This window comes from Mustela lutreola, chromosome 1 (genome assembly GCF_030435805.1).
Source record: "Mustela lutreola isolate mMusLut2 chromosome 1, mMusLut2.pri, whole genome shotgun sequence".
NCBI lineage: Eukaryota > Metazoa > Chordata > Mammalia > Carnivora > Mustelidae > Mustela > Mustela lutreola.
In genome coordinates this window covers 230,824,028-230,838,279 of record NC_081290.1, presented here as the reverse complement: position 1 = coordinate 230,838,279, position 14,252 = coordinate 230,824,028, and the positions used below count along the sequence as shown (strand labels likewise).

Here is a 14,252-nt window from a genome sequence, read left to right as displayed (position 1 = left end):
GAGGCCCCCTTCCCCAGCTGCTGTGGGTGTTGCTGCCATCAGTTCGGAGCTGCTCCCTTCTCCAGAGATTTGGCTTCAGCCCAATGTGAGCATCCCCAGGAGGTCAAGTGCCCCCTCTAGCAGCCAGCAGCCAATGATGTGTGACATGGAGCAGAAAATGTCAGCCAAAAAAGGTGGAGCAATTCTGTGATGAATACTGAACTTCAGAACCTTCCCGAGGACTCAGGCGGTTGCAAACCTCCAACCAAAATAACTTCCTTGCTTAGCTTTCTTCCACTGTGCTAGCCTGCTGTAAGCTCACATGTGCCACTTGTCTCCAGAGAATTGCTCTCAGCTGATGAGATCCTCCTTACAACCCTCCCCTTTTCCCCTCTCCCCACCAGAGTGGGTCATAATCAATGCCTTACTGATACAGCGGCATAAAGGACCAGACCCCTGGCTTCAAGGGGGTATAATCCTGCTGTGCAGTTTGTGCCTCAGCCATGTAGACCAGTTCCCTGTTGATTAGACCAGGGCTAGACATGACCTGAGACACACTTTGTCCTTTCTCCCTTGCAGGTTTTTCCTGGAAACTGCCCAGTCAATAAATGCCTGTCTCAGACTCTCTTTCTAGGGAACCCAGCCTCAAGCTATCAGGATCAGTATTCTGCTATCATTTCCCCAGATCACTTTCCCATTCATTTCTGGGGACTATTCAGATCCACACTCTGGGTTGGGTGTGCAGTGGTGCCAAAATTGGGTTAAAGGTGGTGCGGCAGTTAGATGGAGAACTGGTGAACTCTACTGAAGTAATTGTAAGGGATACCTACTAATTATGGTTGTTATAAAGGTATTCCGAGCTAAATGAATTAATGTATAAAATGCTTAGACTACTAGCTGACATATAGTAAATGCTCGAAAGTGTTAGGGCAGGGGTTTCTTTGATCTTTTTTACTCATGAATCCCCAGAGGGCCGAGATGCATGCTTGGCACATAGTAGGCCCTCCATAAATATATGTTGAATGAGTGCTTCCTGAAGTTTGCTTTGAGGGCTTAACATATTGTGCTGGGATTTGGCCAGCAGAGGGCAGAACTGGTGCAGATAAAAGATCTTGGGCTCAGAAGAGGAAGGGCCACTCAACTCCAGACAGTCGGTGGTGGGTGGAACTGGGGGGGAGGTGAGTACCGAGGTAGATTGAGCCCCTACTTTGTGAATTCAGACCAATAAGTAACTCTGGGCCCTGGAGTTGCCCAGATGTCAGTAGCTCTTCTTTTGAACTTGTGTTCAATGCTAATATACATTAATTTCTGCAACTTACAAGCAGAATTTCTATTATCTTATTATTAATCCCTATAAGTGTAAGGACTGTGTGAAGGGGAGCCACTTCCATGGGTAGGCACACTGAAGTCCCAGAGATGCCACAGATCAATTCCAGATCAATTTCCCAGCCAACCACTATCTTTAAAAGTGTGGTTTCAGGGCACCTGGGTGGCTGGGTGGGTTAGGGCCTCTGGCTCGGGTCAGGGTTCCAGGGTCCTGGGATGGAGCCCTGCGTCGGGCTCTCTGCTCGGCGGAGGGCCTGCTTCCCCCTCTCTCTGTCTCTGCCTGCCTCTCTGCCTACTTGTGATCTCTGTCAAGTAAATAAATAAAATCTTAAAAAAAAAAAAAAGTGTGGTTTCACCACATTTCTGCCCCCAAGCTTCCTTTGTCTTGTTCTCTTCTTTCACTTAGCCCATTTAGATCTGTCCTCTTTCAAAGCCCAGTTCAAATTCTACCTTTCTCTGAGTCCTCTAAATCTACTCCATCTCGTTCCTTGTTTTTTTTTTTTAAGGTTTTATTTATCTATTTAACAGAGAGAGAGAGTGATCACAAGTAGGCAGAGAGGCAGGCAGAGAGAGAGGGGGAAGCAGGCTCCCCACCTAGCGGAGATCCCGATGTGGGGCTCGATCCCAGGACCCTGAGATCATGACCTGAGCTGAAGGCAGAGGCTTAAGACACCCAGGTGCCCCTACTCGATCTCGTTTCTTAAAACCCTCCTAGGACCATTCCTATACTTGATAGCATTTTCTGTTTTATTTGGGAGTTTGGGCTGGGTGATCTCTAAAGTCCCATTCAATTGGAGATTTCTGATTCTGTTGTCTTCCCATTTGTCAAATCTTCTAAAGTAGGTCTTTGCCTTCTCCCTCAAGAAGAACTAAAGAAAGGCTTGAGCACACAGATTGCTCAGCACAGATTTTATGGGGAGAGAACACAACTAACTGCTCATGGGAGTGAACTTGTTCTGTGATCCTTCACTCAAGAAACACATAGGCATTTATTTTTATTTTTCAAAGTGGAAGTAGCGTCCCCCTCCCCTTATTGTACAAGCAACATACTTATGGTCAAATAACTCAAGTATTACATAAATTTTTTAAGTAGAAAGGGGAAATCACCCACAGTCCTTCTCTTCAGAGATAATGGCAATTAAAATATTCTTTCAGAGTTTTTGATATATACAAATTTGTATGTTTCAATAGGGCCTTCTGGAGAACCCATGTAGATCCCTTAAATAGAATCAAACAGAACAGTGGGAGGTCCCAGTCTGGGATTTGTAGCTTGTAGAGGATTCACTCGCCGCATTGCACATATGAGACCGAACCATATGAAAACCACTGATTGCTGCTTTTTGACCTACAAACACAATTTTATGATTTAACCCAATAGCTGTGATGCCCAGAATGTCGGAACTGGTAGAGCCCTTAGAGACCTTCAAGTCTTAACTATTCCATTTCGGAAGAGGAAGAAAGATCAAAGAGAGAAGTAACCAGCTCGTTACGTACCAGAATCCTTCCACTGAACCAGATGGATACCTGCCTTGCACAACCTCCTTTTAATTTGGTAATCTTCTAGATGTGATGGTAATCTTCTAGAAGATTTCAATTTGGTATCAGAAAACTTCTCACAGAACTTCAACAAATCAGAAGAGGCTGTGTTAGAGGGAATGCCTGGAGATGTGGCTGGGAAGGGCGCCGCCACACGGCCGGAGAGGCACATGACCCATGGAGCTGAAACACGTCACTCCTTAGGATCTTAGGAGGGGGGGTCCTAGTCATGTATTCACATGGTGATGTGTGTTTGTCATTTGCAAAAGCAGGATGTTTTCAAATTACTTTTCTTAAGGAGGGCCCCCAGAAATTGCAGACATTTCAGGCCTGGATCCTGTCTTGTGTGGTGCAGTTTTGAAAAGTGGTAGGCAAGGAAACCAGAGTTCCTGGGTTCCAGTCCTATGGTCCTGCTCTTGCCCAAATGGCCAGAATTGTACTTACTTTGCTTCCCTCACAGGGGGGAAAATCACAAATGTTAAATATCTTGGAACACATAAAATGTGAACAAATATAAATAAGTCACCTTACTCAGACTCTTATCTGTGATGCTATAATCACTGCTGTTCTTCATGGTCGTTGAAGATAACACATCAAAAAATGTGTCCTCAGGAGTGCCTGGGTGGCTAAGTCAGGTAAATGTCTGCTTTTGGCTGGGGTCATGATCTCAGGGTCCTGGGATCTAGCCCGGGTTAGGCTCCCTGCTCAGTGGGGGGCCTGCTTCTCCCCTCCCTCTTTGCCCCCTCCCTCTGCTTGTGCTTTATCTCTGCCTCTCTTTCAAATACATAACATCTTTTTTTAAAAAATGTGTCCTCAGTGCATCTTCCTGTTTCATCTCCCTTTGCTACAATTTCCTTTTCTCCTTCCTCCAGTCTCTAGCCCCTAACCCCCAGTACTCCAGCCACTGGGCCAATTATTGGTTATTATCTTTTGCTACTTCTATATATTTGTTCACGGGGCTCCCATTGTCTATACAGTCTACCCTTACTGGGGGAAAAAAATCTTTATCCATAAGGCGCAGCTCTGCCAGCCCTTCTCCTCCCACTCTAATGATGACCTCCCTTAGGACTGTTTCTCGTTGATCTTACAGATGGGGACAATGAGGCCTGATGTGGTCCATAACTGGGTTCTGGTGTCTTGATATGCTGCCCTTCCCAGCCCCGTAGCCTCAGATCATAGACACACGGTTCTTGATGTACACATGGTAGGGGTCACTGCGCTTATCCACTTTGCGGGAGCGGGTATATCCCAGGATGAGGCTGCCCACGGTGGCAGCGAATAGAAACATGACGAAGAGAATGTACATGTAGGAGTTGTCATCACGGCCAGGTAGGTTGGCCCTCCGCCCCTCAGACAGGCTGTCTGGCCCTGTCCGGCAGAGCAAGTTGCTGTGAATAGTGGCATTTAGAACCTTCAGCACTGCGTGCAGGCTCTCGTACCAGGTCTCGGTCCCGTTGGTGGTCTCCATAGCAACAGGGATCCAAATGGGCAAAGAACTGGAGGATGCTCTGTTGGTGACAGAAAAGAGAGAGGAGATGGCTTCTGTTACCTGTGGCTTGAATTGCCTCCCGACCCCTTCAGACCCAGCTAAAATCCCAACGTCACAGTTTATTCTACCTACTTGTTTGTCTGTCTTCTCCACTAGATGGTAAGGTCAATGAAGGCAAAGAGCGTGTCTGCTCTACTAACTGCTTTATACAAGCACTTAAGACAGCACTCAGCAGATGCTCAGTATATACTTGTGGAATAAAGCCTTCCTTGACCACTGTAACCCATATGAACCTTTTTTTTTTTATTCTATAAATCATTGAAATGTTTCTTCTCTTTTCTCTCAGAGATTTTTACTCTATAATATAAAAAATATCCAAAGACAGCCTGGTATTGAAAAACTATGTCATTCCCTTTAAGCAAGGATCCACACTCACTTCTTTCTGGAAGATTTCAATGGTGCTCCCTACCCCACCCCCCGACCTTTTTAAAATATTTTATTTATTTATTTGAGAGAAAGAGGGGGGAAAAGAGGCAGAGGAGAAGCAGGGAGCACAACGTGGGGCTTGATCCCAGGACTCTGAGATCATGACCTGAGCCAAAGGCAGATTAACCAACTGAGCCAACCAGGTGCCCTGAGTGCTCCCTACCCCTTAACCATACTCCACAAGTTTTACCAGCACAGCTTTCTCTTTTGGCCAGCAATTACAGATAAGGCAATGTGTGGCTATTTTCTTGTTATTGATAAGCAGACCACATGCTCCTGGTCAGCAGGACTGAGTCTCTCCCTCAAGTCTAGGGGACTACCCTGAAACTGGCTGAGTGTTGTGCTTCCCCAGAGTCTACCTTGTGACTGGCTGGGTGTTCTTCCCTCAGCAGGCTCCAGTAAAGATGGCTACTTCAGGGACTTCTCCATAGGCCAAATACTCAAGTGTTCACTGACCAGTTCCAAAGCCCTCCTGTATCTAGGTAGAGTTGTCAGTCAACCAGTTAGCAAACTTGACTTGTAACCATATGGTCTCTTCCCCAGAAAAGATGACAGCTATGACCATGATTAGTATTTATGAACAACTCTATGAATATAGAAGTTGGGAGCAAAGAATCTAAAAAATACAGCCATCATCCAGGACAGTCCTACCTTTCATACAATGCCTTTGGGGCTCCCTGCGATTTGGTGCTTGGACTACCTTGTCTGGATGGAGGAAGGGAAGATAACAAGGGCTCATGGACTTAAGATCCAGGAGGCAAAGGTTCTCATCTACCATCCCACTTGTCAGGTAAGAAATTTCTGCCTTCTGCTTCCCTCATAACAGCCTATGCCAAGTAACAGCAGCACAATAAATTAATGGCTCAACTGATCATTCAACCAGTCATCATTTACAGAGACCCACTCTTGGGCAGGCCTCATGCTCGGAGCTTAGGGAGGCTCAGACCCAGTCTCTGCAGTTAGGGACACATTGCCAGGTGATCTATACTGTAGGGAACTGATCAGGGACTACTGGGGCTTAGAGAAAGAAGGGACAAATTCTGATCAGGGCTCAGAGAGTGTCACAGTGACAGAGGCATCTGAACTGGACATTGAAGGGTTTTTTGGAAGTAGAGAAGGTAAGAAAAGCAAAGAGGTGAACAAGAACGACAAAAAAGAAATGTTTAGAAGAACAGAAAATAGCATAAAGGGGTTGGAGTGTAAGATGTGTGGAAGGATAAGATGGGACATGGGATAGAGAGGCTGCCCTGAATAAGGTCATGGACAGCCTTGAGTGCCAAGCTGCAGAGTTGGAACTTTATCCTGTAGCTAGGGAAGAGCCATGGAGCAGTATTTTATTTTTTATTATTTTTTTAAGATTTTATTTATTTATTTAACAGACAGAGATCACAAGTAGGCAGAGAGGCAGGCAGAGAGAGAGGAAGGGAAGCAGGCTCCCTGCAGAGCAGAGAGCCCCATGCGGATGCGGGGCTCCATCTCAGGACCCTGGGATCATGACCTGAGCCAGAGGCAGAGGCTTTAACCCACTGAGCCATCCAGGCACCCCATGGAGCAGTATTTTAAAAGGGGATACAATGATAAAAGATTTGTGCTTTGAAAGGACACTCTGGCTGCTGTGTGGATTGGAGGGAGCAAGAAAGGAGGCAGGAAGGCTGGTGACAAAGGTCTTGAAAATAGTTCAGGTAGAAGACACAGAGTCTGGAGCTGGAGCCCGGGAGATGACAAGGTAGGGGTGGGAAGCAATGTAAGATGTGAGAGGCATGTGGGGAAACATTTAGGGAGGAAGGGGCCTTGGACAGTTTTACAGGGAGATAACAGACAGATGGGATGCCTGAAGGAGCCCACTTTGAAAGAAATGGCCTTATTGCCCTGTGTGGGCTTTAGTTTCCTCATGTGTCAGAATGATTATCATCGGAAGTTGTTCAACGGGTACAGAGTTTCAGTTTTGCAAGATGAAGAAGTTCTAGAGATTTGTTGCACAATGATATAAATACAGTTAATACTACTGAGTTGTATATTTAAAAATGGTCACTAGGGTAAATTTTAGGTATTTTTTTCCTACCACAATTAAAAACATCATCATCCCTGCCCTGCCTTCCTCCAGGCTAGCTTGAGCATACAGTTTTATTATGGTGAAAAAAATGTTTGAACTCTATTCTCCATTTTTTAAAAAAATTTTTAAAAATTTTATTTATTAATTTGACAGAGATCACAAGTAGGCAGAGCAGCAGGCAGAAAGTGGGGGAAGCAGGCTCCCTGCTGAGCAGATAGACTGATGCGGGGCTCAATCCCAGGACCCTGAGATCATGACCTGAGCCGAAGGCAGAGACTTAACCCACTGAGCCACCCAGGCACCCCAGCCTATTCTCCATTTTTTAAAAAATTTTTATTTATTTATTTGACAGAGAGAGATAGGCAGAGAGGCAGGCTGGGGGGGGGGGGGGAGCAGGCTTCCCGCTGAGCAGAGAGCCCAATTCGGGGCTCGATCCCAGAACCTTGGGATCATGACCTGAGCTAAAGGCAGAGGCTTAACCCATTGAGCCACCCAGGTGCCCCTATTCTCCATTTTTGAGAAGTAAATACATAGACACACTGCATACAATGAAGATGAAGTCTCCCTGTTCCCAGGGGTCCAGGCCTCTTTCCCAGAACAGTCCCTGTTACCAGTTTTCTTAGATATCCTTACAAGGTACTTTTAACTGATAGGGCAGAGGAAGGGCAACCTGAATGTGGAAGACTCACCAAATAACAGGTAGATCCTCTGTGGCACCCAGTCAGCTTCAGGAATCTTCCTGTGGGTGCCCCCGGGTTCCTTAGTCGCTCGGCCTCTTCAGGGTGTCTCTGGACACATCTCAGGTCTCAGTATTGACTTGGGAGCTGGGAAGGCCCAGAGTTGGAAAGCAGGGGACAAGGGAGGAAAGGAAGGAATCAGACGCCCAGAAAACTCTTCAGAACCAGGGTGGATCTCCCAAGGCTGGGGCCCCAAGTGTTGTGCAATAGCCTTACTGTAGTTGCTAACCCCCTCCCATTTCCCCTTCCCCTCCCTGCGGCAGCTGGGTCTGGCCAGTCTAGAGTAGCAGTTACAGGAACTATGCCATGGCCAAGGGATATCTGACTGCTGTCCCTCATTTCCAGGCCTGCAACGTCTCTACTGGGTGACTTTATGAGAAGCCTCGGTTTAACAGGTGGATTGGTGCTCAGGGACCAGCCAATAGTGCAGACTCAAATATTCCTTTTCCCAAGGGTATAGGTATCTTAGCAGAAGACTCTGAAAGGTTGAAAGAGCCTGAGACCCAATGGAACCATGTGTGTGGGCAGAATGGCAGCTGGCCGTGGGGTCGATACAATGATGTCCCCAATGAACCTATTTGGACAGACTGGGTAAAACACAGTTACAGCATCAGTGCCATCGGTAGGGCAGCTCACTGTGACAGTTAAAGAAGAAAATGGCACAGATGGGGAGGCAGTTTAATTTCTGCAAAGCAGAGGTGGTGGGCAGGACCTTCAGAGTCCATCTGGTCTAACCTCTAATTAGTCTCCTTCATCTTATAGTGAAGGAAATGGAAACCTAAAGAGCTGTCTTGGTTCAGTGGCTACTTGTGTGACATAGGACATGTGACTTCCCTTTTCTGGGCCTCCACCTCTGTCTGTATCTATAAAATGAAGGGGTTTTATCTCCATAATCTGGTAAAGTCAGCTCTAACACCCCCACGAGGGTACAGATCACAAAACCACACTGTGAGGTTATGGGAGGTTGAATAGTTTGGTGGAAGAGGCATTTTGGGGTCCTTCTAGAGCCCGTAAATCACAAGATAGAGAAGGCTGCCAACTTTGTTCTCACAGATTAAGATGTAACTGAGCTCCAGGACCAAGTTGCACTGAATATTCGTGCCTAGATAAACGGAGAGCCAAATTGGATGACTTGTTCGTTTTTCCTCTTAACAGGCCATCTACCTGGGTGATGAAGCCAGGGAAGGAGGCAGACTCTGCAGAAAGTGGGGGTAGAGGGACAGTGTGGGGGATGGGGGGCTCTGAGGCGGGGTTCACTGAGTGGAGTAGAGCTCATGAAACCGTTCATCCCTCAGATCCTTCTTCAGGAGCCTCTCTGGCAAAGAAGCCACTGGAGGTGCTGAGTGGGGTTAGGAATGAGGGTCTGGGCACAGGGGTACCCTGCTGGGTCAGGAGAGACAGAGAGCTGATAAAGGGACACGTTGATTCTCTTTGCACCACCTCTAGGTCCAAGGATTGCCGTTGGCCTACTGAGAATTTTGTTCTTCCTTCTGTGCTCCTTGGCTGCACTCATCAAGATAAGTCACTGATTATAAAGTTCATAATGGTGGGAGATGGAGCTCTTCTCTGGAGAGTTCCTAACTTGAAACAGAAGATAGGCCAGTTAAGAAGTCACTGACCACACAGAAAGCGATTTTAAAGATTATTTAGAATCTAGATTCTAGGCCAACTGCTCCATTTTGTAGACAGGGAAACGGAAGCCCCAGGAGGGAAGGTGATTTGCCCAGAATGGCAGGGCCGGTGAAGGGCAGAGCTCCAATGGGAACTGGGACTTGGGAGCATGTGCCGTGTGGGTGCTTTTTCCACTACCATTGGTAATATTCGCTGGTGTCTGAGTTGTGCATCACACTGAACGCAGTCTCCTTGTGTTCTGGGGTATCAGGTCCTCGAACTCCATATTCTCACCAATCAAGAATCTGGTAAGGGCTGTGGTGGCGGGGGGGTAGGGGAAGGTTGGCATGTGGGAGGAGGCATTAACCTTCCTTTATAATCTCATCTCCTGTGGTCCTTTCTGCTCCAGATACACTCCTGTTCCCCCAAACAAGCCAGGAGCACTCTCTTCCTCTATACTCTGTTGCTATTTCCTGCACGTTAACAGGTTCTTCCTGAATGTTCTTTTTTTTTTTTTTTTTTTTTTTTTTAGTAGGCTCTATGCCCAATGTGGGGCTTGAACTCATGACCCTGAGATGAAGAGTCAAATGCTTTATCAGCTGAGCCAGCCAGGTGCCCAATCCCTAAATGTTCTTGACTTGAACTCACAAGTGTCCAAGTTGGGATGGAGGTGTAGAGCTGTGATTTGAAGGATGAACTGGGCATCTTAGGTTTTCCTTCAGGTTTCTCTGGGGAAAAGAGAAACTCCACCATTGGTTCTTTTGGGTTCCCCACTGCTCTGTTTCAGCTGCTCTTTCAGAATGAATGTTTTAAGTACCTGGGGATGTAGTAAAGAGAGGCAAGGGGGGATTCACACAAAGAAGATAGGGAGGGGATCCAAAGACAACCCCTGGGACCACACAGATTTGCCATTGGTCCCTCAGGTGGACTTATCACTACCATTGACTGGGGAGCAGTGGAGTGGGAGAGGAATTAAAGGAATGGACCTTAGCACAGAGTTGGAAGGAGACACAGGAGTAAAATTTGACTGGCAGGGATCTTAATAATCATGTTGTTGGTATAAACCGCGTTCAACCAGAGCAAATTAGAGCACCCCCACCTTGAGGAAATCCCCTGCACAAGGCCTCAATCCAGGGGTAGAGCCAGGACCACAAACAGGTATCCCATCCACAGACCTTTCTACTTTTAGTTCCCTGTTGCCTGTAGAACAATCTAGCCTCCTCAAATTGTCATTTAAGCTTCTTTGGGTGTGACCCTACCTCTAGCCCCATCTCACAACAGCTCTCCCCAGTACCCTGTGGCCCCGTACCCATCCCCAGGGCCCAGATGTTCCCTGGACCTGAACCCCATTGAATCTAAAGGGCAAATATTCTTGGCCCCAAAACACTAGCAGTGGTTTTGCCACCCTCTTCCCTGTGTACCTACCCAGGGTGTGACCACACACACCCACCCATAGCACACACACAGTCCAATTCCCAGTCACACAGCCTGTGATCTTGCCTTTCATGTGTGCCTTTGATGGTTCCAATCTTGGCTGTATGCTTGGCTATGTGACCTTCAGCACTGCATTTACTTCCTCTGTAACTCATATATGAGATGGGGATAATGATCCCTGCCCTGTTTACCTTACGTGGGGACAGGGGCAGACAACAGAGGGGAAGGTGTATTAAGAAATTGCCAAGTATTATAGAAGCATAAGAGAGAATTATTGGGCAATCTGATTTCCTTTTCTATTTCCCAACCTCCAGATTACCAAGAACAACCAACCCTATGTTGCCCCTCCCTCCTCCCTTTGGCTTTCTTTTCTTGGGAGAAGTCAGCATGTTCTTATGACTCTTCTTGATTCTCAGACATACTTTCCTCCTTCAAGAGCCTTCCCTGGGGCACATGGGTGGTGCAGTAGGTTAAGCATCTGACTCTTAGTTTCAGCTCAGGTCCTAACCTCAGGGTCATGAAATGAGCCCCCCCCCCCCCCCCCGCCCAGGCTCCGCACACAGCACAGAGTCTGCTTGAGGTTCTTTCTCCCTCTCCCTCTGCGCCTCCTACTCATGTTTTCTCTCTCTCTCTCTAAAATAAATAAATCTTTAAATTTTTTTTTTTAAAAAGGCTTCCTTGTTTCTCATACCCCGATCAGCTCTATCGTCCCCTTCCATTTAGCAGTACCATTCAGTAGTTCTGTGGCTGATGGAGAACACACCAGAACTGGAATCAAGAGACATGCTCCTACTGGGCCATGTCTAGCTATGTATCTTGGTTAAGTCACTTCTCCACTCTGGGCCTCATGTTCCCCATCAGTAAGTTGGGGGTTTTGTCTTACCTCTCTCTTGGTAGGTATCTGGAGCACCCACCCATTCAGTTTATGGAGAGGAATGTGTTTTGAGATGTGTGGAGTGAGTGAGGGATGAAGAAGGTTGCTGGTTATCATCTTAAGGAGTCGAGAAAATCTGAAAGCCGTTTCTATGTCTCAAGCAGGAATCTCCTCCATTTGGAACCAGCAAAGTGGATGGATGCTAGGAGATAATGAGGAACTTACACATTTATAATGCACCTTTATAGGAGTGGAGAGAGCCCTGCACTAGAAGTGAGGAGACTTGGGTTCCTTCTGCTTCTCTCAGGTTCCTGGTGTGTCCCTGGGCAAGCTATCTCCCCGCTGGGCCTCAGCCTCCCCACATGCAAATTGGTGAAGAGTGGGGAGGAGGAATAGGAGGAGATACTCTTTATGGGCCCTCCTACAAGGGCCTGTCTGAACTCATCTACTTTCTAGACAAGAGCATCCGAGGTCCAGACCCCTTTCCCCTCATGTCCCACAAAGCGTGCAGGCAACAGGACCAAGAAGCTCATTTTACAAGTGGTGAGCCCGGAAAAGAAAGTTCAAGGCATACAGCCGGTATAGGGGACCTGCACAGGTTTACACAACCTATAAACTAGAACCCACTCTCCTGACTCCCAACCTAGACCTCTGTTATTAGCAACAGAGGGTGTCTTTAGGGGTCTTGAGGCTCGGGGCACGATGCAGTAGCGAAAGGGCACGTCGGCTCCACGGAGCAAGCAGCTCTGGCCAAAGAAGAAGACCGCGTGGGGTCCCCGGGGGCCGTTTCTGCGTGTGCATTCGCTGCGGCCCCTCCGGTGTTCGCATGCGTATCTGTGGACGTGGAAAGAGCTTTCCAGCCGCCGTCCCGGGGCCCGCGGGTGCTGGTGCAAGCCCCCAGGGTTTTCAGCTGGGCTCCTGGTACTCCCATGTGGGGCCCCGGGATTCCTGCAGCTCGGTTCTGGGGAGGTCCAGCTCCGTATGGGAGCCGCCCCCCACCTCCCGTCGGTGTTCCCAAGGGAGGCGGGAAGACCTCTGACTTCTACCCCCGGCTGCAGCCCAGCCTTCCCGACCCTGCGAGCGCGCCTTACCTGCCTCTCGGCAAGACTCCGACGGGCGCCCGTCTCTCGACAGGACCCCACACCCTGTGCTCCTCGGTGCCCCCGCACAGCTGCCCTCCGCGTTCCGTCTACCTGTCCGCACACAGCCCGAGGCCCCTCGGCTCTGCACCCCGACCCGCGCTCTGCTCCCTTTAACCTTCCCCAGGGCGCCTCCTCCCCCGGCCGCGCCCGGCCCCCAGCACACCCACTTCTCCCCAGGCTGGCCTCGGGCGCCTCCGCCCAGTTACTTGGCCTCACGCGGCGTGGGCTCCGACCCTTCCGTCCCCTGCAGCGCCTGCTTCCTGGACCGGAGACCGAGTGCCTCTCACTTTGCTTCAGCTTGCCCAGCATGAGACTGATCTCCCAAACGCCAGGCTGAGCGTTGGGTGCGGGTGGAATCCAGCTTTGCTCCTAAGTGACTGTGTGGTGTTGGGCAAATCACTGCTTCTCCCTGGGCCGCAGCTTCCTCTCTGTAAAATGGGTCAAGGTCCTGCCTGTATGCTTTGTACGGTGATGGGTTGGGTCGGGTGAGATTGTAGAATTCAAAATATTAAAGCCGATGGTCACTGGAGAAGTCATCTGCTTCTAACACAAACTGTCTCTTTCAGACAGGAATGCAGAGGCCCAGTCTGGGGAAGGGACTTGCCCAGGCTTCCCACACGTCAGTGGCAGAGCTCCAACTCAGAATTCACTTTCTGTCTTTCACCCCAGCAGTGTCCTCTCCTTCCAAGTCTCAACAGCTCTCACATGCCAGGACGACTGTTGTCCAGCCATACCTCCACTGGTCCCTGCCCTAGAATACCCTGCACTTTCTGGCCACCAGGCCCTCCCCCACACTATTGCTTTCTTGCTGGTGACACTGCAGGCTCCAGAAAAGAGAAGTGGCCAGGGGCAGTTGGGGAATGAGGGTTGGGGGCTGTAGGCAGAGGAGTGGACAGTGGCCAGGAGCAGCCTCTCTGGGACTCTGTGGGAGTGCTTGTCGGAATCCTTTTCAACAGCCTCCCGCCTTGGCATAATTAATAATAAACTGAGGCCAGCTGTCGCTCCCTTGCAAACAAAGATCTGTTCCAGGAGATCTGAGGCACATACTCTTATCACAGAATCTCAGATTATATTTAAGAGGTGCTATCATCTTAAAAAGACCCACTGCATGGAGAGAACACTGTACAAGATTGCTATTCTTTATCAAAACACATTACTTCCCTGTTTTTCTGTGGTTGCATATTTTGACCCACCTACTCCTTTTTCTCAGTCTGATTAATCACCTCTCAAGGAAGTCATCCTGACTCTGGGCATGAAGAATCAAATTTCAGTCTGCCTAGAAATCACCTCAGAGCTCATTCTGGTAAAGTAGACTTTTGGGTCCCGCTCCAGAGGTTCTGATGCAGGAGATCTGGAATGGAGTGTAAACATGAGAACAAAGAAAGGAAGGAAGAGTGGAGGAGAAAGAAAGAAAGAGGAGGAGGGAGGGAGGGAGGGAGGAAGGAAAGAAAAGAAAGGAAGGAAGGAAGGAAAGAAAGAAAGAAAGAAAGAAAGAAAGAAAGAAAGAAAGAGAAAAGGAGGGATGAAAAGAGGAAGGGAGGCAGGGAAGAAGGAAAGCAAGCAAGTAAGATTCCCAAATGATTCT

The 14,252-nt window shown here is 48.4% G+C and overlaps 1 protein-coding gene across 3 annotated transcripts; it reads right to left on the bottom strand.

Moving 5' to 3' along the window:
- Positions 1-2,275: 2,275 nt before the first annotated feature.
- Positions 2,276-13,090, bottom strand: KCNE3 (potassium voltage-gated channel subfamily E regulatory subunit 3). Of its 3 annotated transcripts, XM_059132732.1 has the most exons (4): positions 12,617-12,801; positions 7,559-7,693; positions 5,176-5,294; positions 2,276-4,349 (listed from the first exon to the last, which is right to left on the bottom strand). In XM_059132732.1, exon 4 carries the CDS (start codon positions 4,307-4,309, stop codon positions 4,010-4,012), a length of 300 nt encoding a protein of 99 aa, XP_058988715.1. In that variant the 5' UTR covers positions 4,310-4,349; positions 5,176-5,294; positions 7,559-7,693; positions 12,617-12,801; the 3' UTR covers positions 2,276-4,009. The 3 variants fall into 3 exon arrangements, with proteins under 3 accessions (XP_058988715.1, XP_058988714.1, XP_058988707.1); XM_059132731.1 differs by lacking the exon at positions 5,176-5,294 and having other exon boundaries at positions 12,617-12,796; XM_059132724.1 differs by lacking the exons at positions 2,276-4,349; positions 5,176-5,294; positions 7,559-7,693 and adding an exon at positions 11,734-12,359 and having other exon boundaries at positions 12,617-13,090.
- Between the last annotated feature and the right edge of the window lie 1,162 nt (positions 13,091-14,252).